Source organism: Lichtheimia ornata (assembly GCF_029851405.1).
Source record: "Lichtheimia ornata isolate CBS 291.66 chromosome Unknown scaffold00050, whole genome shotgun sequence".
In the NCBI taxonomy this organism is placed as follows: Eukaryota; Fungi; Mucoromycota; class Mucoromycetes; order Mucorales; family Lichtheimiaceae; genus Lichtheimia; species Lichtheimia ornata.
The window spans coordinates 212,932-237,152 of NW_026695370.1; the positions used below are offsets into that span (position 1 = coordinate 212,932).

The 24,221-nt window shown below is 43.4% G+C and overlaps 8 protein-coding genes across 8 annotated transcripts; 3 read left to right on the forward strand and 5 right to left on the reverse strand.

Moving 5' to 3' along the window:
* Window positions 1-1,130: 1,130 nt before the first annotated feature.
* O0I10_009037 (uncharacterized protein) lies at window positions 1,131-6,352 on the forward strand (the record flags this gene model as incomplete). Its single annotated transcript, XM_058489035.1, has 21 exons — window positions 1,131-1,195; window positions 1,267-1,396; window positions 1,479-1,596; window positions 1,668-1,780; window positions 1,839-2,798; window positions 2,861-2,905; window positions 2,963-3,083; window positions 3,152-3,238; window positions 3,301-3,454; window positions 3,513-3,634; window positions 3,699-3,847; window positions 3,906-4,148; window positions 4,206-4,301; window positions 4,360-4,437; window positions 4,493-4,672; window positions 4,733-4,867; window positions 4,926-5,078; window positions 5,144-5,498; window positions 5,562-5,613; window positions 5,672-5,858; window positions 5,921-6,352. 21 exons carry the CDS (start codon window positions 1,131-1,133, stop codon window positions 6,350-6,352), a joined length of 3,975 nt encoding a protein of 1,324 aa, XP_058340261.1.
* Window positions 6,353-6,426: 74 nt separating this feature from the next.
* O0I10_009038 (small nuclear ribonucleoprotein Sm D2) lies at window positions 6,427-6,955 on the reverse strand (the record flags this gene model as incomplete). The annotated part of the gene is made up of 4 exons (XM_058489036.1): window positions 6,427-6,446; window positions 6,513-6,618; window positions 6,683-6,893; window positions 6,951-6,955. 4 exons carry the CDS (start codon window positions 6,953-6,955, stop codon window positions 6,427-6,429), a joined length of 342 nt encoding a protein of 113 aa, XP_058340262.1.
* Window positions 6,956-8,720: 1,765 nt separating this feature from the next.
* On the forward strand, window positions 8,721-10,685 carry O0I10_009039 (uncharacterized protein; the record flags this gene model as incomplete). Its single annotated transcript, XM_058489037.1, has 4 exons — window positions 8,721-9,084; window positions 9,143-9,226; window positions 9,289-10,190; window positions 10,260-10,685. The coding sequence occupies 4 exons, from the start codon at window positions 8,721-8,723 to the stop codon at window positions 10,683-10,685; spliced, it is 1,776 nt and encodes a 591-aa protein (XP_058340263.1).
* Window positions 10,686-10,877: 192 nt separating this feature from the next.
* Window positions 10,878-12,647, reverse strand: O0I10_009040 (uncharacterized protein; the record flags this gene model as incomplete). Its single annotated transcript, XM_058489038.1, has 8 exons — window positions 10,878-10,964; window positions 11,025-11,182; window positions 11,250-11,412; window positions 11,475-11,726; window positions 11,798-11,903; window positions 11,966-12,122; window positions 12,193-12,501; window positions 12,572-12,647. 8 exons carry the CDS (start codon window positions 12,645-12,647, stop codon window positions 10,878-10,880), a joined length of 1,308 nt encoding a protein of 435 aa, XP_058340264.1.
* Window positions 12,648-12,818: 171 nt separating this feature from the next.
* O0I10_009041 (uncharacterized protein) lies at window positions 12,819-15,534 on the reverse strand (the record flags this gene model as incomplete). The annotated part of the gene is made up of 4 exons (XM_058489039.1): window positions 12,819-13,704; window positions 13,799-14,219; window positions 14,279-15,296; window positions 15,364-15,534. 4 exons carry the CDS (start codon window positions 15,532-15,534, stop codon window positions 12,819-12,821), a joined length of 2,496 nt encoding a protein of 831 aa, XP_058340265.1.
* Window positions 15,535-17,040: 1,506 nt separating this feature from the next.
* On the reverse strand, window positions 17,041-18,457 carry O0I10_009042 (uncharacterized protein; the record flags this gene model as incomplete). The annotated part of the gene is made up of 3 exons (XM_058489040.1): window positions 17,041-17,939; window positions 18,009-18,122; window positions 18,190-18,457. The coding sequence occupies 3 exons, from the start codon at window positions 18,455-18,457 to the stop codon at window positions 17,041-17,043; spliced, it is 1,281 nt and encodes a 426-aa protein (XP_058340266.1).
* Window positions 18,458-19,123: 666 nt separating this feature from the next.
* O0I10_009043 (uncharacterized protein) lies at window positions 19,124-21,720 on the forward strand (the record flags this gene model as incomplete). Its single annotated transcript, XM_058489041.1, has 9 exons — window positions 19,124-19,151; window positions 19,210-19,463; window positions 19,524-19,769; window positions 19,828-19,946; window positions 20,000-20,428; window positions 20,496-20,661; window positions 20,719-20,910; window positions 20,963-21,522; window positions 21,594-21,720. The coding sequence occupies 9 exons, from the start codon at window positions 19,124-19,126 to the stop codon at window positions 21,718-21,720; spliced, it is 2,121 nt and encodes a 706-aa protein (XP_058340267.1).
* Window positions 21,721-21,910: 190 nt separating this feature from the next.
* Window positions 21,911-23,463, reverse strand: O0I10_009044 (uncharacterized protein; the record flags this gene model as incomplete). The annotated part of the gene is made up of 2 exons (XM_058489042.1): window positions 21,911-22,233; window positions 22,299-23,463. The coding sequence occupies 2 exons, from the start codon at window positions 23,461-23,463 to the stop codon at window positions 21,911-21,913; spliced, it is 1,488 nt and encodes a 495-aa protein (XP_058340268.1).
* Window positions 23,464-24,221: the final 758 nt, after the last annotated feature.

Here is a 24,221-nt window from a genome sequence, read left to right on the forward strand (position 1 = left end):
GAAGCAATTTACGTGATACGAGTAAAAAAACGTGCAGAGATCTTATCTCTTCCAAGCCTCGCCATCTTACTTTTTGTAATAGTGGATGCTTGTTCAGCAAATGAACGAAGCAAAAGGGGTCTAGTAAGATTTCGGTATTGCTTTGAGTGGATGTTGCAAGGGTAATCCATCCATAGCATGTGGGATAACTCGATGTTGTTACAAGATGTATTACGTTGTGGCTTGCATTGAGCAATGATTAGATGGCTACTGAACGTGAAGGAAGGAAATCAATGGCAGAGTACGACTATGGATCCGGAAGGTGTTTTACAACAAGCATTGGTGGGCTGCGTGGAGCACACATCCACATGTCAGGTTGCTGGATCCTTACTCTGTCAAAGCAGTCTAAATTTGTGGTCTCATTTCAGTTATCAAACCTCTAAAGGTAAGCATCATTTTGTTTGGCAGTACAAAGACACCATCCATGGTTGCCTATGGCAACCGCCGATTCGATACACCGTCCCATATTAACAAGATGGATCACCAACGCAGCATAGCCAGGGCTCCGTAGATCCTTATGAAAATCGCACCCAAGGCTTGGTCTATTCGTATTATATCCATCCTCATCTCCCATCTTCGTATTCTTTAAAATCTCCTCTTCTCCGTCAGCAAGATCTCAAGAAGTGTAATTTCATAAGATTGAATCACCACCACCACATTAATGGTAACATCTATGTTGGCTAAGGATGACATACGTGTGAACCATGGCTTACGTAGTTTATTGAGAAGGCAGCTATACTAGATACATAGTATCCAAGCGACGTAGTAGTAGGGGGAGGAAGAAGACAATGAAGCATAATGAGAAGATCAAAAAGAAAGAATACAAAAGAAGCGTGAAACAAACGTGTAAGCTGAATGAGAACATTTGATGCAACACCTGCTCGTTTATGCAACATGACTGACCTCTCAAGAGACTCACACCCAAAGCATTGTCCATAAAAGGAACTGGCAAACCTTGGTCGGGGATATCATCATCGTCATGCGCCAAGTTGTGAAGCTTCATCCTCTTTTATTCTCGTCTCTACACTTTCACCGCACACACACGCCCATTCACACACACTGTCCCGCATCTCAACGACATTACGATCGCCATGCAACTGTATCGTTCCGAAACAGGCTGTCAGGTGTCATGGGACAATACCGACATTATAGACAGGTAACCTCTTTTTCGCCGCAGCGTCAACGTCCTTTATTGTCAAAGCACTCTAGCTAATGCTCTCCTTATAGTCTTGATGCTTTCAAAAGCAAAGTGCGGCAATGCACCGGCATCGAAATCGAGCGTCAGATTCTCATGACAAGCTTTGGAACACAAGTCAAAGAAACGAATGTCAAGGAGGTGACGACAGCTTCAGGACAAGTAAGTGAATGAGAGCGTGAGTGAGTGAGTGAGTGTTGTTATGGCTATGGTTTCTTTGACGAGCGCTTACAATACAAATTAGGAGGAATACATTGTCTTTGTATACGATCGAGAATATCTGTCAGCTTCTGAAGAGCAAATGTTGAAGCTTATCGACGAAGGAACGCCAAGACTCGAGCCAGAGATCCGTTGTTTTGATGGTAATTCCTCTTCTTCTCTTTTTGTATGTGTATGATAACATCCCGTTGCTCACACCTTCATTTCAATGTAGATGCCGCTTCACGTTCTGTATTGGAGACAATCAAAGATGTGCAAAGCAATGATCTTGGTTACACTTGCAAACTCTACTTGAGTCTATTCTCACATTTTGACACGTGTGCTCAGGTGAGTAAGAAGAAGATAAACGTCATCCTTCCTTATCATAACGCCATTGTTATTTTAGAGCCTGATAGAGGTTATCGTCATTCATACTCGGCTTGCGCAAAGGGTGGTTGAGGAGCAAAAGAAGCAATGGATGGCACTGAACGTAGCAATGACGAATCTCAGGTCACACAATACGATCGCAGAGGAAAGCGTCTCTTCACTCTCTTCAGGTGTTCAAAAAGATCTCACCAAACAATCAACATTGACCGATGCAGCTGATATGAACATACGCATCCTGAAAAGCATCCGCATACATCCAGCCATCCTGCAAGCGCTTGGTGAATCTCGATCACAACAGACGTTGATGGATTATTTGGATATGGAAGAGCTTGAAACATCAAAGAATCGATCACGTGAATTCTGTACAACACTTGAGCATGAATTACAAGAACTTCGATCGGGTGCCAGCATGCTACATCACCATGCGAATGAATTGCAGCAACAAATCACCGATAATCAAGACCCCTTATCACTTGACTCAGGCGTCTCTGATATCCAAGGAGTACAAGAGAAGGCACACTTTCTCAGTGATCAGATCAATCGCAATGTCAGCCGTGTTTTCACCAAAGTCTCACGCCTCATCAATATACCCATCACATCACTCACCAATCAAATTCCCGACATCAATGATTCAGTTGCTTTATCATCATCATCGTTTTCTTCATCCACAACACCTTCAACGGAGGCACGAGATCAATTTAAGATGATTTACGACTTGGCAGTCATGTATATCAATGAGGAAATACCAAAGATAATCACCTATGAGAAGCGTATTCGACGTAAAGCTGCTGATTTGATTGGTGCAAAACGGCAAAGTGTTGTTCGCTTCCTCGAGTATATGCACCGAGTATCCGATTTGCAAAGCGATATTGCCAGCGTCATGTCTTACGTGGAATCAATACGAAAGTGGAAGGCTGATTACAAGCGCACGAATGGTGGAAGGAGCTTGGAGGTAGCTGAGGAAGTGATCTATGCTTATGTAAGTAATTCAGGGCCGAGCAATTACATTGGCATTGCAACCAACCTTACATGATCGTTTAGGCATACCTACTATTAGAAATGGCACGTCGGAGAGAATACTCAACGGTAAGCGTGATAAAAATGCTGCAACAGTTGATGTGTTGTTACTCATCATCATTGTAGATCCTCTTGGAGAATGCAAACGCCACAGCAGACCTCTTGGCAAGCTATCGCACAAAGGAGCAAAAACGACGAGACCGATTCTTGCGTAAATACATTGGGATGTTGCCATTCAAGGTTTCAAGTAAGTGAAATTGTGGTTATTATTGTTCACTGTGGATGCTGTTATCTCACTCGAAATCATCCTAGTAGTTGAAAATGATACCACCCCGCATTGTGAGATATCCACGGTCCACCTCGAGAGCGATCGACCTGAAATTAGTCGCAGCGATGTCATTGGTAAGTACAAGCAGGAAGCTCAAGAATTGATGGAATATGTGATCCTTACTTGCATGTGTCAGATTTTGTTCGGATACTTGGCCAATATTATGCAGCATCACCAACTCAGCCTGGATCACCGCGCCTAGATATCAAGAACAGACGTCGAACATCCCCATCTTCTCCAAAGATTGGAAAGCAATCACTTGAAGAATCCACATCATCTCGTTCAGCTAGGTTTGTATATGGGGGAAATGAGGGAAGAGGAGCATACACTTATAGTGAGCATCCATAGATCTCAACTTCAAGAATCCGGAGTCTTTGGTGGGAGCGAGAGGTTCATTGATCTACTTCATACCATGTCACAAGAGCTGGATGGTCTCAAGGCCGAGTTTCTCAAGGCTGTAGAAACATCATGTAAGTACTACTCTTGTATTATTGTACTTGTTCAAATGTACAAAACCCTGACAATGGGATGTAGTCTTTTCCAGCAGTGTAACAGAATCACGTCTTACGAGTGAGCCATCCGACAAGTTTTCAAAAGAAAAGGTCCTCATGTCCTTCAATGCAAGCCAAATCGAGTTGCAGCAAAAATCGAGAGCACTAGAGCATGCAGAAGAACGACTCAAGGTAATACCATTAAAGTTTGTGACACATGCAAGAGATGATCTGATTATGCCTCCCGTAGAATTATGAAGCACGCATTGCATCACTGGAAAAAGCGTTACAGAACAGCTATCGCATTGAATCGGCAACCAAGAGCAAAGATACAGGCAATGCAACGGGAACTCCATCATCAGGAACATCATCTCAGTATTCTTTGGTTGACGAAGCATCCAATCGTGACGTGGGACAGCTTCAAGAGACTGTGAAAGAGCAAGAACAGTATATCACCGATCTCCAAAAACAGATGCACACAGAGCAAGAAATGGTATGTATTATGCATAGGAGATGAAGAAGGAATACTCATGTATATGTGTTTATAAAGTGGGAGAATGAAAGGGAAGATTTCAAGCTGCAAATCCAGGAGCTGGAGCAATTGCTGGAAGAGGAACGACAAACTTACGAGTACAATCGTCGCAGCGTATGTCATTTATTGGATCGTTACTTTTTTCATGCTGATAGATATACTCTCTTTTTAGCTCCTCAAGGAGGCACAAGTTAAGGACGATTTGGCTGACATGCGAGTGGCAAGCATTGAAGATGACTACAAAGCGAAGGTAAACACCAAACCTATATCTTGGGTTCTTATCGTACTAAGCCGCATCGATATAGATACAAGAGCTTGAAGCTGTTATCGACAATGAGAGAAAAGCCCACCAAAAGGAGCTGGAAAAGAAGGACATGGAGATTAAGGAGCTTGTCAACAAGAGCAGGACATCGGTTGATGAACAATCGAGCGTTGCACAGGAATTGGATCAGTTAAAGAAAGAATACGCCAGCTATAAGGAAGAGGTATGTGATTTGTGGAGGTTGGGTTATCACACATGATATAAAATGCTGACGCATGGTTAGACTGAGAATCGGCTACAAGAGCTGGATAACACTGAGCAAGCGCGTGATAATATCAAGCAACAACTGGCTAAAGCAAGGGATATGGTTAGTCGCGCTGAGAATGATTGGATGAGCAAGCAAGAAGCTTTGGAAAAGGTGAGCAAGGAGTATTAGGTACATAACGACATCGGTGTCATTGACAATGAATGTATAGGCTCTGCGTGAACAAAAGGAAGTCCAGGTGGCATTGGTGGATCTGGTGTCATTGTACGGCCGTATGCCTAATGAAATGGATATTTCATCGCTGCTCGATAACTTGAAAGCATGCATGGAGGCTGCAGCTTCGAATCAAACTGGCCTAGAGAATGTAAGTGCTCATTGTTCATTTGATTGTTGGCTCTTTTATCTAATGCGAATGCTATCCATGATTAGCAATTGGCGGATCTTGATCATGAATACGAGCAGCTGGCAGCGGATATGCATCGCCTGGATGATGAATACAAGGAGCTACGGCTTATCACAACACATATGGCGGAGAAGCTTGAAGGATATCGCAAAGACATCTTTTATGAGCTTACCCATCAATTGCAACTCTCTATTGACGAGGAAGAAGCCATGGCAATCACAAAACGGATCATTGTATCGGACCAAGACGACGACATGGCTGTGTGGAACAACGTGCTTCAAGCATCCAAGGGCTTCGACCCAGTGAAATTTGTGAACCGCATACGAGAAAAGGTGAAGGAAGCTCATGATATGAGTCGTCGTTGGAAGCGTGAATATAAAGGTGAGTACAAATCCAATGGAGTATGTGATTCGATGTACTAATGATGATACATGGTGGATGTAGAGAAATACAGCAAACTTTCAAGCAGCAGTCGTGACAAGATTGCATTTCGCAAGTAAGTAAAAGAGACTGGTAGCCCACCTGGAAAGATATGGCTAATGCATGAATAATAGCTTTCAAGTGGGGGATGTTGCTTTGTTCCTTCCAACGCGTAATTCGACCGGGAAACCATGGGCAGCTTTCAACATTAATGCACCACACTACTTTTTGAAGCCATCTGATACGATCGAACAACAAATGCAACACCGTGAATGGATGGTAGCTCGAATTACGTCTATCACGGAGCTTACAGTCACTTCGGTATGATACAAAGATGGATGTCCAAACTTGCTATATTCTCTAATTACGTTTGACAATGATAGGATCCACAATCTAATCCCTACGGACTAGCCGATGGTCTCACGTATTATCATCTTGAAGTCGAGAATTGGAAGAGTGCTCATCATCGTAAGAATCATCACAAGAGCCAGTCGCGTAAAACAGGCAGTAGCAGTGGCAACAACAAATCCAAAGGCAAAGAAAATGCATATACCATGATACCAAAATCACCACCAGCACAAGATACCGGCTTAGCCAGCATTGGTGAATCATCCACTTCAGCCCCACCCAGTTCCCCGTTGCATGGACGACGACCTTCCTTTCCCATATCACTTTCGACAAGCAATGTCGTTCACAGCTATGTCCCTACTAATTCACCACCTTCTTCAAGTCGCGAACGACGTCATAGTTACTTTGGATCAACAGATACAGACGCGATAAGCCCTACACTTGCATGGACCCAACCACAAGAATAATAATAAGAAGATTGTTCCTTAGAGAAATAGTTTGATATGCAAATTGTATTGTATAATTCTTTTCCCTTCCTCATCTACACAGTATTGCGCAACACTAGATAGATATTCCAAGTCAATATACATATTTTCACATCTTTTTGCCTTCCTCATCCTTACTTACCAAGAACAACTGAATCACCACGCAAAAACATCTTGCTCACAAAACGATCCTTGTTCACAGGCTTAGCCTTGGATCCCTTGCCAGTTCTTGGAGTCTCAGTCCACATCTATGATAGACGTTCCCGTTGTTAGGCTCTGGACACGCAATATTGCTCTTGCGCGATCTCATACCTCTTTGACGTTTTCAAGAACCATATTGCAGTGGCGATCGAATGCTTTGACGCGAGCAAGCATCTTGTGGTTGTTGCGACAGCTGATGAGGATCTGATTGTTGTTTTTGACGGATTGTTGAAGAACAGACAATGGGCCAGTGTTGAATTCGACCTCTTCCATTTTACGAAGCTCCTCCTCCGTCATTTCTGATTTGGGCTTGCCGCTTGTGCTATGATATACGCATCAATACACGTACTACTCAGTGCAGATCTATGTAACTACATACCTCATTGTGATATTTTATGTTGGAGAGGAAGGAAAAGTAATGGTACGCTGAGAGAGAAAGAGAGTGAGAGGGAAGGAGCTCCCGACGCAGTTGTCCGCCTGTGACTTACCTCGTCCTCCACCCACCCGCCAAATCCATGCAACTAGATTCAAGTTAATCCTTGCAATTAGCACTATAGCTCGTTGATAGCTAATGTATCATATGATGTTTCTACACATAAATAATAGCATTTCATTTACCATTCTCGGCCACTTACTTTGTGCTCTGCACGTAACTATGTTATATGAATGGAACAGTCTTGGGAGCGTACTGGAAACTCAAATGCTACACCAGCGTCAATGTATCTACAAAAGATTGGTCTTTCTCTTAACCACTTGGAGCTTTTGGAAGGGGATCATAAAGCAACATAGCCATTAAGGTATCCTATACCAATGAGATCTGCCTTAAAATGGTATAAAAGCTGATAACTACTTGGAGGCACTAATCATATTGTTGCTGTTGCAAAAACGGTAGAGGATCATCCATTACATCATCACATGAAAGGCAACATCATAATGATACCTTCGGTCGCTTATTAGATGTAGTGAGTCCATCTATACTGCGTTAAGCAAATAAATAAAGTCGTTGAGATTGAAAGCAGATGATGTAGGTGAAACAGCTTTCCGAGAGCAAGGTGTGAATACGATGTTGACAATAAACCTTGAGAATCGGTCAGCAATTTTACTTCATTATAGGGATATTGGTTGCATTTAGGTGATATCGGTATTGAGTGGAACAATTATTGTGATCTTAGGGAAGGGGTGAATATTGGATCGGTTGATGAGGTAGCATGCTTTGATAAGCAACGTGTCAATTTCCAATCATCATTGTGTCTTTACCCAGGGGAACAAGCATAAGGCACACCTCTCGGAGACTACCAATAAGGGCCCGCCCATTGCCATGTTTGTTGACTTGATGCAAATAGAATAGCCATGCATCACCACTTACAAATTTCTGTGAGATAATGCATGCATGCAAATGTCAGCATTGGTAATCTTTCCCTACAAAGACATTGGACATGCTTACATTTGTGGAACTCCAATTGTCATGGCGGAGTGCATGTAGTAGTGCACACACAATGCTTATCATGGCCGTTGCAAATATGAGGAAACCGCTACACTATTCCGACGACGTAGCTGCCAACCAAGGCAAAACATTGGTTATTGAGATATCAATGTTTGTATTACTATACATGGTTCAATTACAGTAGTAGCAGCAACCAGCCATCAAGAAGATGATGTATGTTGGTGTGCTTTGAGTTGCTCTCTCACACACACAGCTTAATTGTGGTTACATCGGGTTTTTACTCACATTGCGTTATTAAAAGAAGCATTGTTTACGTATTAGTCTTCTCAGTTTTTCTGGAACTTCTGTTTTGAGGAAATTGCGAATATGACCGAGATACTTAATTGAACATGACAGCATCTAGCCATAAACCAGCAAATCGGTTCAAGTGAGACTATTGTGATATTGTTCGATACACCTTGGCTTTGTGTTGTATGTAACATTCAAAGCCAAAATAGCCATACGGAAGACATGCTTCTTGTACTACATTACAAATGGAGGTCGTGCATGTACAGCCATTTGACATGATGAACAAAGAACGGGGAAAGAAGACAATGACCGTAGATAAAGTGAATAGGGGATGATGTTTGCATCAATGAAACACGAATAATGACTATGGACCTTATCCACTGGATATTGACAAACAATGCTGGTTTGGGGGATAGAATGGCCAATGGGGACAATGTGGTCTGGGCCATGCCAGCATTGGTAACACAACAATGGGGGTGGCTCGCCCACGTTACGCAAAGCAGTAAATTTCAACCTTCATCAAGGCACACCCCGTTCCTTGTTCTCTTTCAATCCATTCAACTTTACTCTTCTATGCCAAAATCCCGTTTGATACGAATAGCACCTTTGACATTACTCGCCCTATGCCTTTTATTGCTATGGTCACAACAGCCTTACATTCCAGCTTACAGCAAAGTTGAACAGCGATCAGCTCCCGATCTACTACATGTTGACAACGGCAATGAACACATGGCAAGACAAGAAGACCACATTCAAAGTAAACGAACCGTCATAGAACCAGGTAACGTATATACCTTTGCTTCATTGACGTGTGGTTGGATCTAAGCATCCTCTTGTAGTGATCCATGCGGATGACGATGGTATGGAACATCTCAGGTTTACACATGATATTGCAGTCCCTGTGCCTATCAAACCATGGACAGGTAATATTGATTCGAATGATACACGTTGCTCTTTATTCATTCAATTGTATCCTGTACATCAGAGGCCGATATGCATACGATGCAAACAGCATTGGTTGGTCAATCCATTGTGGCAGATCTTTTGACAGCACCAGAAACAATGCCGGATTTCAAGTCTTTAACGTATCAGCAACGTGTCTTCAAGGCTCTCTTCCAATACTTTGATCCATTGATCGCCAAAGGAGACATTGATCTGGAATCTGATCCACAATACAAGGACGCTTGGTCGCTATATCGACGACTAGAGAAGACTCTGTATCCATGGTTACGACCTTTCTACAACAACGCATTTCATTTGACCAATGCCACATCATCACGTGGTATCGTGATTTGCATCGGCAACCATCAATTTCAATATGCTGCCACAACCATCCGTGCCATTCGTCAAGTGCTCAAATCCCAATTGCCTATTCAAGTGTTTTATATCCGTGATGGCGACTTGACACCCACACGCAAGCTTTATCTCGAGACCGAGTTTGAGAATGTGCATACTGTGGCTGTGGTGGATCGCATCAATGACCAATTTACCAAATTCGGTGGATGGGCACTTAAACCTTATGCCATTCTCGCAAGCAGCTTCCAAGAGGTGATTCTTATGGATGCAGATACCTTCTTTTTCAAGAAACCGGACACGCTATTTGATGATGCTGGCTATCGTAAGACTGGAGCTCTGTTCTTTTATGATCGAACTCTCTTTGCCAACTGGGATGTGGGTCGAAATTGGTTGGCATCATTTTTACCAACCATGAGCTCCTTTGTGCGTGAAACTCGATGGTGGCGACTCCTCTCAGCCCATGAACAAGAATCCGGCGTCGTGGTCATTGATAAGAAACGAGCGTTGTTGGGTCTGTTGGCAACTTGCAAGATGAATGACTTCCGTGAACGGGATCAAGTGACTTATAAACACATGCACGGCGACAAAGAAGTAAGTATCAAGGTTACTTGCATGATAAAAAAAGATCTACTTGGACTCATTGATCCTTTCTATACATAGTCGTTCTGGATCGGGTTTGAAATGGTACAAACACCTTATGCATTCATCAAGTCTTATGGTGCGGTGATTGGCAGCCTTGATGATCAACCAGAGGGCTCTATGGTATGCGGCAACCAACTTCATCTAGGCGTCGATCGTCAACCGCTATGGTGGAACGGGGGTCTGCTGAGAGATAAGAACAAGTGGCCTGATCTCTATCTATCCTTTTCACACTATGCTGAAGGCCAAGATTGGGATTTTCAATCATCGTGCATCAAAGATACCAACCATATCCGTGAATTATCGTTCACCGAGCGCGCCCTGACACAAGCTTATGTGGCCATTGATGCTCAACGCAAAGAGGATGAAGAGCTAATTCAACAAGACCGGTGGAAACCTAGGGAACAAAAAGTCCTTGAAGCAACCAGCAACTCCAAAGAGCTCTAAATGCTCGCGTATGATGATATTGTACATTAGACTTAATTTAACTCATTCACTTGTTATTCCTATTAATTGAATTTACTACTCATAAAAAGCTTGGATTTCTGGATTCGTGTGGAAAAGGTTATGTATATTTTGCAAAAAACAACATGTCGCTATGATTCAGACATATGGGTTGCATAGATTTTTGGATTATGATTACAGCTTGGCTTCCAAGTAATCGGCACGGTGTTTGGATGCAGCCTTTTCGTAATCTTGCTTTGTGGGGGAGCGTGCTTCCACAGCCTAATCAACGAATATGAGTACACTCATTTATGTGTATGATTACAGTAATCAAACACTTACGGGGTTGTATGCCGTCTTTGGCGTGGGCTTGTTATTGTTCGCCTTCTTGTAGATGCTGACAACAACTGCACCGCCCAAACCCACATTGTGCTGAAGGGCATACTTGACATTAGGCACTTGTCGATTGCCGGCCCATCCACGCAACTGCCAAGTCAGCTCTGTGACACTTGCATTGTCAGCATTGACCACATTCATGCATCGCTTTTATTTATACCATCCACGTACCTGTGCATTGTGCCAAACCAGTAGCACCAAGAGGATGACCCTTGGAGATTAAACCACCCGATGGGTTGATTACGTATTTACCACCATAGGTGGTATCACCGCTGTCGATAAGTTTATGAGCTTCTCCTTTGGCACACAATCCAAGTGCATCGTATGTTACCAGCTATAGCCACCCATAGTCAGCTACTTGTTCATTCATCATCATAGGGGTCATTTGTATCATACCTCGTTTGCTGAGAAACAATCATGCAATTCGACCACTTGTACATCCTTGGGTGTGATACCAGCATTGCTGAAAGCTGTCGAGGCAGCACGACGTGTCATGTCAGATCCCACCCATTCAATAGGATCGGTAGAAAGTAAACGAGGTGAATCGGTAGCCATTTCTTGTGCACAAATCTCGACAGCTTGATCCATCAATCCATGCTTCTTTGCAAATTCCTCGTTACATACAATAGCGCAAGCTGCACCATCGGACTGAAAAATCAAATTAGAGTTGGATTATGCAATGCTGGAACCACCCCATATGAATTATGCCAAATGCTTACCGTTGGGCAACATTGCAACTTGGTCAAGGGGCCATAGATATTGGGAGATTGTTTGATTTGATCAAGGGTGTAAATGTCACGGAATTGGGAATAAGGATTGTTCGCACTTGTCACATGTAAGAATGTGTGAGACGTTTGTGAATACATGATAGCCTTGAATCTTCGTACCTGTGGCGATGGTTCTTTTCGGCAATCTTTGCCAGGTGATCAGGGTGCGCACCATAACGACGAATGTACTCAATACCAGCATTGCCAAAGATTTGGGGATTGCGTGGTGCCTTTCCTTCGTATGGGATTTGATCTTTCATTAATTGGGTAACGTGATCTATTAAGGTTGTATGTAACAACAAGGATTAGCCGTCAAAGCTGATTAGCCGGATATAAGCAATGTTTACCCATGGCTGGTGTGCGATCTGTGTATTTGCCCTTCAATGGACCGGGTTCCATACGTTCAAATCCAAGGGCCATAGCGCAATCGACCATGCCATACTTGACAGCATTACGAGCTTGTAAAAGAGCAGTTGAACCAGTCGAGCAATTGTTGTTGACATTGATGATAGGAATTTGAGTCATTCCAAGTTGGTATAAAGTGCGTTCTCCATAGGCACTATCACCGTATACATATCCCACGGCTGCAAACTTGACATCGTCATACGTTAAGCCTGAATCGTTTAATGCCTTGATGGCAGCTTCCAAGCCCAGCTCTAATGTGTTACATTTTCCCTGTTAGCTTCACACGCCTGTTGATCGATTTCGTAGATGGGGTATGTGTACCTGGATAATCCACTTGACCGCGTGGCTTGATGAACTTGGTCATGCCAACACCAACGACGTACACTTTATTGGTCATTTTGTTGAGGGAGGTTTACACTGTGGGAATGAAAGAGAAAAAAAAGTGGGGTATCCAATCATTCATGCAACCCCTTTTATTTGAAATCCCCATGGTAACACAAGGCAAGCATATTTCCCATGGCAACGGCTTTTACTCATCTTGAATTACTACACACAAGAAAAAACAAAGCTATACAGTAAACCTACACTCGTCTAACTTTTCTAACAAGAGCTGACACCGAACATGCAATCGGCTATCCCAATCATGCGTATCCTCTGTAACATAGGTTTCCTCTAGGGATGCGGCAGAATCGGCTGTTGACGCCGACGTGGATCGTCGTTGTTGGCTAAAATATTGCTCTGCATTCTTCACCAATGCACGTAGTTCACTCAACTTGATGGTGTTGTCATGTTCGTATTGCAACTGAAAACATCCAAGTGCGGCTAATTCATACATGGCGTATGGCACAGCCCATCGATCCTCTTGTACTTGGGTATCGAGACCAATCACTAGCTTGAAACATTCTTCAGCTTTCTTGTGCTCATCCAATTCTTTGCACACAACCCCAAGCAAAAGATGTAAGATGGCAATGTCCGAGATACTGGGTTGTTGTTCAATGCATCGTTCAAGGCGCTCCTTCATGTTGCATTGCATCTCTTTTGTCAATTGAGGTATGCCATTCCATAGGTAAATAAGCTCCCATAAAGGATTGACAACAACCACTTGTTTAAGAATATCGCCATCCAGCAAAGAATAACGCTCCTTGACTTGTTGTTGAGTCATCCATGGATGCTGTAATGTCTCGGCAGCCACCTTTTGTGCCTTTTCCTTCCAACGACGGATCTTACGCTCTGCAAATGCCTCATTGGGTAATAAACGACCTCCCAGCTGTCGCTTGCGTTCAAGGATTCCAGGAATTTGATGAAACTCCATTCCAGCCTTATCGTATTGTTCATTGGCAAACATGCAGCAGGTGGCAATGTAATGATAAAATGCACGAGACCAATTGTTGATGCTTTCGAGTCTGAAAAACGTCTCTGATGCTTGAAAGTAATCGCCCAGAAAAATCTGACCCCTGCATGGATACGTATATCACATCAGCTCATGATCCTGAACCCCCCCTTTTTATCTTGCGCGCATCCTGTAAAAACAGAAATTTGCTCACCTACCATCCCATCTCGTATACTGCAAGTGCTTGAAGCTGTGCAAGATCACTGATAGCAAAGCAATCTTCACTCCGTACAGGTTTACCAGATCCATCCATACGTCGTCGCCTTGAATCACGTAAAATTTCAACTCCTCGTCGTGGCATCCCTTCCATCTTGCAGAGTTTGCCTTCTAGTAACTCCCAAATCTTATTATTAGGGTATCTCGTTTTCATGTCGTTCAGCATGCTTCTTGCAGTCTCAGGGCTGATAGATGATGGGAATAGGCGTGGGTGAATGAACAACGTAAGGTTGGTATAATAGATGAGCAAGGTCAATGCGCTGAGTGATGAATAAAGGCCACGGCTTTCATAGGATCGTTGTAATACATGCAATGCAAAAGGGCGTGATGAATGGAAACCAAGCGTGTTGAGTATCCTGTTCACTACACATAACACTCCTCTTAGTCTCTTAAATGTTTCATCCAAGGTGATTTCACTATACCTCGAGGTGGTAGTAAAGAAAAGATAAGACTGAATAAACCGATCCCAAAAAAGACACCACTTTCAAGAGCACTACTCCTATCATTACGTGATGCTGGATCCGTATTCTCATCAAGAGGGGAGGAGGAAAGCGATCGACGCCGAAACGAAGAGTGGCGTAATTGATCCATGCTTGGCTTACGTGTTGGGAGAGCAAAAAAGCTGAATCGTTTGTTGACATGAGCATTTTCACGTTTGAATTGATTGCAGGTGCTCGATAGCGGTGTTGAACGTCGCTGCTTTCTTAACGTATTTGCATAATCACTCGTCTTTTGGCCGACCAACTCTTCAAAAAGATGCTCATACATCTTGTACGACTTGCGTAGTCGATAAGTTGCTTTCATGTATTCGATCCAACTGCTGCCAAGGAATTGAACTGTGGCCGACATAAGCATACAATTGACTTCAATCAACTCGCACAAAAGATCCACTGAACGTCGATACTCCTTTGAACAACCATTGTTGGTTTGGGGTAAAGGTTGATCCATCATAGGATGCTGATGCTGATGATGATGATGTTCTTCTTCCTCAGTGGGTTCTTCAGGTGCTGTCATCACTGTGCCTGTACTACTTCCACTGCTGGTACTCTTTTGTGTCGAAGAATCATCATCCTCTACGACCTCCTCTTCTTCATTTGTAGTTGAGGCAAATGATATTGATATGGATTGATTGGGATCGAAGGTGGATGATGCATGATGAATGGGTGTTGTTGATGCCTGTTTCTCCTTGTTGGATGACCGCCACCCGGCAACAACGGTATTGTTGCTACCACTACCACGCACACGCTTGCCTAGTTGACGAGCTACATTCTCCGCAGCGGCTATTCGATGGGTTGCTTCCTGAATCTTCTCGGCATCAAAGGCCAACATGGCTTCAACATAGGTCATCAATGCGTAACCAATGGCATGGAATGGAGATACGGCGCAATGCTGTGCAAAGATATCATGGGCAAGGTCGAATTGATCATTGAGTAAGGCATCCTGTGTTATATATGGGATCGTATAATTGTCAGTTAACCATAAATGGATCCATCTCACACGTGCATACCAGCCCTCGTTGAGTGTCCGCTATCCAGAACTCAATCAACTGTTGCGATGGCACCCCGGGATCCTGTAGGGACCATGACGACGGAACAAAAAAGCTCGTCGTGCTCGATGCGGCATACTTTAGGGTCGACGATGTGAATCGGGAGAGATTGGAAATCTGTTGTCGAAACATTAGGCGGAGAGCGGTGTAATATAGATATGCTGTTGTAGTACGTAAAAGAGGTGGCGGTGGTTGATGATGGTATACACTCTCACTCACTCACTCACTCGCACAGAAAGAGAGTAGCGAATGTGGGGGATGGTATTTGGGATAAGGATGCAATAAGAAGGGGTTAAGGGCTGTAGTAATAGTAATAATAGTAATGTTGTATGAGTGACGAAATATATAGTTTGTCAGCCACTTGTTCGATCGTTTACACGTTCCCCCTAAGCAGGAAATGAAGAGCAAAAGAGAAAAGGAAAAAGGGGATCGACGAGAGCAGTATTTATCCGACATTGTGGTTGGGGGGACTCCATTCTTCTCATTTATCCATTATCCTTCTTTGCCGCTCACACCCGCCTACCTTCTTCTTATCATATCATCTGCCCTTCTAAGTAGTTCCCTTTCCTATCATTGTATAATTGCCTTAATTCATGCATCAAAGTCAGCTTATGCATTTGTCTTTGCTTGTTACTAGCCCAACACATACCCTAAATTGAAGCATCATGTTGCACCGAGAACATTCATTCGTTACTGCACAATGGATATTGCAATATTCAGGAACAACAATGGTCTTGGCAATTATCTTCTAACAATGTACACACCCCATCACTGCACATGTCGCATGACCTATTCTCAAACAATGAGTGCGTGCACGGGGCACAGGACCAACAATAACAAATGAGTACTTGACCATAAGAGATTCTCCGCAAAACGCCTCATCAATGACGTCCGTATGTGCCACCCGAGACAGCTGCATGATTATAGTCATTCTCTTCCCACCATCACCATCACCATCATCCTACTGCAATGGGTCATTCGGGCATATGCCTTGCATAATGCTGGTTCAAAAGGTAATTTATCGTGAGCGTGGTAATTGATGTTGATGGCGACAACAACAGTAAGGGGTTTGCTGATTGATTGTATAATCTACAAAGGGTAAAAGGGGGACACACGCGTGAGCATGTGGATAGCTTTTGGGTCAGCGATTTATCTGATCGTCCTATTACCCGTTCTTTTTGTTCCTTAACGTTGAGCCATACATACAACTAAAATTTTTACTTCACACAAAGAAAGACAGCATTGATAAGTGCCTTGCATACCTATGTGAATGTCAACAACATATCCAATCTCCCCTCCCCATTGGTGCCACCCTAATTAGCCTATCCAGAATTTATTATGTGTATCGCTTTGCCACCATCAGCATGATTGATTTGTAGACCTATCATTACACCGTTGATGGCTATTGTTGATCCTGATACTGCTTTGGTAACAGAGCTACATACTTGGTTGAAACAACAACAGCAAACCTGTTGTCTTTGTTTCAAGGGTGCTATCGCCTCTTCTTGTCTTTTTCACGTGTTACGGAAATGTTATTCATTGTTTGACAATCATTTCATTAGCTTGTAAATAAATAGGCTATTGTAGACAAAGAACACTAAAACAGGGCTAAAATGGATAAAATATAGGTAGGAATCATCAGATGGTGATAGTGTTTGCTTCAGCAGATGCAGGCACGGGTGTGGGGATATTGGTGTTGGTGGATGGTGCTTCATCCGGCTTTGAATCGTCACCAGGGATAGGCGTTGTTGGGGTCTCGGCTTCATCCTTGTCAGAAGCTGTTGCACTTTTACTAGCCGCATCATTGATCTCAGCTTGCAAATCCTTTGTAGGCTCGACATGCATCGAAATCATTTTGCTTTTTCGTCGTTTCTCCTTATCAGTAGCAGCTTCAGCAACAGCGTATGCAGCAAAATCGGCAAACACCTCGTCATACATGTCCAGCATAGGCTTGTCCTTTTGCTTTACGATTTCACGGATCAAGTACCAGTCGTGTGCATAATTCTCTTTGCAAGTGCGCACTTTGACATGGCCATCGCGCTCTGCTACATCAATAAGATTCATGATGTCATCTCGCATCACTTCTTTTTCACCAACAAAGACAAGAGCGTTCTTGGGTGCAAAACGAGAAAAGCCAGATTGGATTTGGGCAATACGCAAGATAGGTAACTGGTCGGGATCAACATTGGGGTAATCAAGGTATTCCTTAAACACCAACTTGGCAAGCTGTTGGCCAACCATATCATACTTGTCGTTGGATTGCCACGATGCAGATGTCGTTTCGGGAGTCACCAAAGGACTTACAAGTACCATTCCTGCTGGCAAGTCAATCTTGTAATTGGTGCGTTGAGCGTCAAAGTTCTCGGCCAAATCAGGTGCATACGTTCGAACCAGCGTCTCCAAGCATAAAGCACCACCAGCTGAGTCACCTGAGAAGATCACTTTCCAAGCTGGTACGCGTAAATCTTCGGTGAGATGCTTGTATGCTTTAACACATTCCAATACAGGCTCTGGATATTTATGTGCTGGTGCAAGACCTACAAGAAAATGATAAAGGGTTAACATTGCCCATGTCTACTATTGCCATGTGAACGAAAAATACTTGCCATACTCAACCGACATGATCATGGCATCAAGGCCATGCTTTTCTTTGAGCACATTCAACCACTTGATGAAGATGGGCATATACATGGTCGCATGTCCAGTTCGAAAGCCACCACCTGCATTATAGGTATATCAAGTTTAGCATGCGAATTGTCTTGAGTAAGATAGGATCATTATCATCACCATGGATTTCGAAAATGACAACATCTGCGCTTCGTAAACGGCGAATGGCATCAGCATCGCTTTGATATTTGATATCTTGAGCAATCAATGATCCTTTCCAAAAGGAGTTGTTGATGTTTTTGATCCACTTTTTTTGTTCATTGTTGGGCTTGGTAAGATCATTGATCAAGCCATTCGCCACAGCAGGTGGTAATGTGAGCGTGGTCCGCAAGGTCTGAATAACGACAGGAGCAGGTGACTTTTTGATAAGCGTGCGTATGTTATCCATTAAGGAAAGTAGATGCGGAAGAAGTGTATGTAATTGAAAATGAAAAAAGGAAAGGAGAGAGAGAGAGAGAGAGAGAGAGAGAGAGAGAGAGAGAAAAGGATAGCGTTCTTTTTGATTGTTCATCGATTTTTTTATGGGGTAAAGGGTGGTAGTACGACTCGTTTCCATAGACGGTAGGATTAAGCTCTGTCACCCTCTGAGTATGGTGGCACCAAGATTGCGGAGCCATGTGAAGGATAGTATACGGTGTTTGTGTGTGGGTGAATGAATTAAGATGGATGAGAGAGACTTTACACAAGAACTAGACAGCAATAATGAAGGGGAAAAAGATCGTCTTCTTTGGCGATTTAATGTCCGTGCGTGTTGCATGTTGTACAGATGTTAATTGTAATAGTAAGAGTAGTAGTCCTCCAACGTCGAGATGAAATGATGCTTGTAGATACTCATATTCATGCGAGGTATGCATCTTAGTCTCCTTGGAGAAGTGAATGAAGCAAGTGACGAATACTGGGATATAGAAAGGTACCGAATTGACAGTAACAAAGGGCAAGAAACTCGAGGTGTGATACCCGATGGCATTTCATCAAGCGTGCATTTTTGTTAGCCCGACATTATTGACCCTGCTCACATTTGTCCCTTTCCCTTCCTTTTCGTCCATACTTCAACATGTCAGACGCAAAGTACTTTCAAAGAGGTAGGTGTCTAAGCTATTCATAGCTATCTTTATATATTGATATACATTCGTTCTACAGGCAAGATTCAAGAGCTACGGGCCGAATTGAACTCGGACAAGCGCGATCCAAAGCACCAGCGCAAGAAGACAGTGATGAAGAAAATCGTTGCCAACATGACCATGGGAAACGACATGTCACCTCTCTTTCCTGATATCCTCAATGTTATGAACGTTCCCATTCTTGAAATCAAGAAAATGGTGTACCTGTACCTTATCAACTATGCGAGAAGCAAGCCTGACATGGCCATGATGGCGATGACCACGTTCATCAAGGTAGTGTCGACATAGCAACGATAGGAAGGAAGTGGTTTCCAACGTAGTGCATTGTGATAGGATGTCGAAGACCCCAACCCACTTATCCGTGCTCTGGCTATTCGTACTATGGGCTATATTCAAGTCGAGAAGATTGTCGATATCCTTGTTGACCCCCTCCGACATTGTCTCAGAGATCGCGATCCTTACGTCCGGAAGACAGCAGCTATTTGTGTTGGCAAGCTCTACATGTATGATAACATCTTGGTCGAGAGCGAGCATTTTATCGACATGTTGAGGGACTTGCTTACCGACGCCAATCCCACGGTATGTTAGGATGGTGGTGGTCACTATTATCTAAAGCGCTGACATTGTATATGAATAGGTCGTTGCCAATGCCGTCGTTGCACTTACAGAGATATCCGAAAGATCCGACAACATTCAGCTCAAATTGAATCATTCGATTGCCAGCAAACTTGCAGCAGCATTGAACGAATGCAACGAGTAGGTATTGCATGAGAATGCATGGAACAGGATGATTAACGCTTAATGATTAGGTGGGGTCAAACATACATCTTGGAAGCGTTGATGTACTATGTGCCACAAGAGCCGGGAGATGCAGAGATGCTTGCTGAACGTATTGCTCCTCGTTTACAACATGCCAATTCAGCCGTCGTATTGACATGCGTCAAAGTGATCATGTATATGATGAATTACATGCGCAACGAAGCCGATGTCAGCGCCTTTTGCCGCAAATTAAGTCCACCACTCGTCACTTTACTCTCGTCAGGCCCTGAAGTTCAATACGTTGCCCTTCGAAATATCTTGCTTGTCATCCAACGACGACCAGAAGTATTGCGCAACGACATGAAGGTGTTCTTTTGCAAGTACAATGACCCGATCTATGTCAAACTCGCTAAGCTTGAAATCATCTTCCGCCTGGCAAATCCACAAAACGTTGATCAAGTATTGAGCGAATTGAAAGAGTAAGTGCTATGGGGATAATTATATGGGTAAAGAGCGTATTCGCTAATAGGGTTCATTATCCATTAGATATGCCGCTGAGGTGGATGTTGATTTTGTACGTAAAGCTGTGCGCTCCATTGGTCGTTTGGCCGTCAAGATTGAGACTGCTGCAGAGCGATGCATTTCAGCGCTCCTTGAATTGATCCAAACCAAGGTGAATTACGTGGTTCAAGAAGCTATCGTTGTTATTCGGGTAAGATTGAGTCATCAACGTGTTGTTGGTCTTCATGCTAAAGGTATCTCTGAATAGGACATTTTCCGCAAATACCCAAATCAATACGAGAGCATCATTGCAACGCTATGTGAGAACCTGGATAATTTGGATGAACCAGAAGCAAAGGCAGCAATGATTTGGATCATTGGACAATACGCTGATCGCATCGAGAACTCGGATGTATTGCTGGATGATTTCCTTTACACCTTTTTGGAGGAGCCTGTAGAGGTAAGGTGCCACCTATTACATAATTAACGTCTACTAATGGTATATGGTACAGGTTCAATTGGCATTACTTACAGCAACCGTGAAGTTGTTCATCAAACGCCCCACTGCTGGTCAGGAGCTAGTGCCCAAGGTGCTCAAGTGGGCTACTGAGGAAGTGGATAATCCTGATTTGCGAGATCGAGGATACATTTATTGGCGATTGCTATCAACGGACCCTGCAGCAGCTAAAGCTATTGTGTTATCCGAAAAGCCTCCCATTTCGACTGAAAGCGACAACATGGACACTGCATTCCTTGATGAATTATTGTTGCATGTCTCCACTCTTGCATCCATATACCACAAGAGCCCAACTACCTTTATTCACCGTTACAAACCTCGTTATCTGATGCCATCTCCTGTTTTACAACGACCATCCTCTTATTCTCAGCCTTTCCCATCTACACCAACAATGGCACAGCAACAACCAGCAGTAACAGCACAACCCCCATTACAACCACAACAGCAACAGCAACCACCGCCACAACAACAACAACTTCCGCCTCAACAGCAACAACTCATTAATTCCGGACCATTGCCAAACGACCTCGGCTACAATAGCCTTGCAGCTAATAGGTATGTATTGAATGGGTGGGTGACTATGTTTCTATGGAGAGCCTATACTTATCGTCTACATGCCGTCTTAGACATTCATTCAATGGTATGAACGCACTTGCCACAGCCAATCCTTATGCCACTGATGTGGTAAACCAGCAGGATGTGCGACCAGCCCAACATGCACCAGGTGGAGTTGATTTACTTCTCGACTTGTAATAGCCATTTTATCATTATTCACACAATGAACATGCACAATGAAATCTTTACAAGTGGAATGGATGGTATACACATAGTAGTTACTGGTGGTATAGGGGAAGGGAAAGAGGGATAAAAAGAGAATGTGTTGTGTGTGCGATGATACAAGGATTATGTGGTAAAGGAAAGAATGATGATGATGCTTGTTTTCTCAGCTTGAAGACCATGCCATCCTCACCTTTCGAATAGCTTGTTGTGATTCCGGACTTGGCGGCATGCATGGATCAATGGATTGCCAATCTGCTGTAGCAAAGTTGCTGGTACGGCCATGTATGCTTTCTTCCAATTTCAATAGCTCGGCGACAAATCCAATGTTGGGTGACATACTCGGTCGTACTTTGATGACATGTTGATAAGCTCTTTTGAGTGACCAATGCTCCGTCATAACCAAATAAGCGAGAATAGCAGCCACAGATCTTGATTTGCCAGCTTTGCAATGGACATAAATTGGCTCGTGATGCTCCTTTGCAGTATCTATAACAAGGATTTGAGATGAGATCGATAGTCATTTTCATTCAACCTTCCCTCTTTCAACTTACCAATAACCTTGACAGCTTCCCGCAATGTTTGTTCCACATTTTCCATCGCAATCGTATCTCGAGCCTTTAATTTGAAATACCTGATCTTATCCTTCAATCCAGGAACATCATCATTGCATTCTTCAGCCATATTGAGGATACGTCGAATCGAATGTGATAGTAATTTGTTGAGCTGTTCCTGATCGGAAATCTCGGGACCGAGAAACAAGAAACCCGGAATGATTTCCGATATGACAAAGCTGCTCGATTCACAAGGTGCTGGTATTGCTGTTGATGATGGCTCATAATCCTTTCTCGATATTTGTTTGTTGGTATTCGTGGTTGTGGCGTTGTTGTTGTTGTCTGTGGGGGCTGAGGTGAAAGCGAGTTTACGTGGCTGTGTAGGAGGTGGCAGCTGATGATGATGGTGTCGACTCGCTTTAACACGATTGTAATGATGTAAACGACTCGTATCCAAGCTGAAAAGACTTGATCGTCGATGAACATTGGTATTTGACCCATCGTTTGGTGCGTCATTGTTGCCATGGTTTGCTCTACTTGTCGTGCGTGCGCTCTTGGATGCCTGCATAAGCGGTGGACCAACCATATAATTGGCCCATGGATCATGCGCCCAAATAGCTTCGAATCCACCTTCAACACCATATACTGCACGTTGATCATTCTTGAGCACCGTCAATAGCATGGCTGCATGATCAGTGATGATACGATCAGCATCATATACAACAATGACATTGCCTCGCCATTTTTCATAGTACTCTTTTCCTTCCTCGGTAGCAATGAAACTTTCTAGTGAAAAGTTGGATACGATTTGTCCACGCTGATATCGCTTCACCAGTAGTGACGGGATACTGACATTGAGCGAGTGTCGAATGTGCGTTCTTTCGTAATCGTCGTAGCGGCGGACGTCAATCAAAAGGGGCGGTGGTGTCGTTGGGTGGTTCTGAAGCATGCCAACCAGTTGTGAAGGCGTTAACATGGGTCCAGGACTTAGACTAGCTTGCTGATTGAAGGCATCGGCGAGTACGTCAGTGGGATGAGTGGCGGTGCTATTCATAAAGAGCGTATCTTGTAAGGAAAGAGGTGTCCACAGTATCAAGAAACAATTGGCCTTTTTGATTGCCAGCTCCCAAAGTGAAACCTCCCATCCACACGCACATACATACATACACACATATATATATATATATATACATTTATATACCTTCCCCCATATCTTACTTAGAGACCTCCCCATTCATTGTTTTATGCTTATAAAAAGATGCAATTCTATGATATTGTTAACATGCATGAGGGTTTCCTTAAGCCATTATTAATCATGATGATGATGATGACGATGATCCACAACAGCACCTATGTTGCTCGAGATATCAGTTGACAAGACTAGCTACAGGAAATCCCCCCCTTCACATTTCTCCAAGGTTGGCCATTATTCTTTGCCAACAAGGTACTCGTCGTTCCTGAATTCTACCTTCATTGTCAACTTTAATCACGTGATTGCTCGTTGCTTCGATACAATCGTGTTACCGCTTTTAGCTATGTTTGGGCTCAATCCTTTCAAGGTATACTCATCAATTGAATAGGATGCTGCTATTATTTACAAGCTAGCTGAATTACCGATATGGCCACCAATGATGGTTACATAGCGATCGGTACCTGATTTCCTAGAGATGGCTATTCGGCTCTGTGTTTTGTGTACAGCTACAGGCAACGAGCTTGCTTGACTTTGAACATTGCATCGTGCTTTCTCTCTCTATAAGCTAACTTTTATCTTTGTTTCCGATGCCGACCAACGTGGTGGAGATCAAGCGTGCAACCAATAATTTGATCAGACGCATCACATGGGATTGTGTAGCCAAGCTGTGTATGTCTTTAGCGGATGACCAACATTGACAAGTATAACACCTGGATACTTTTCATCCTCAA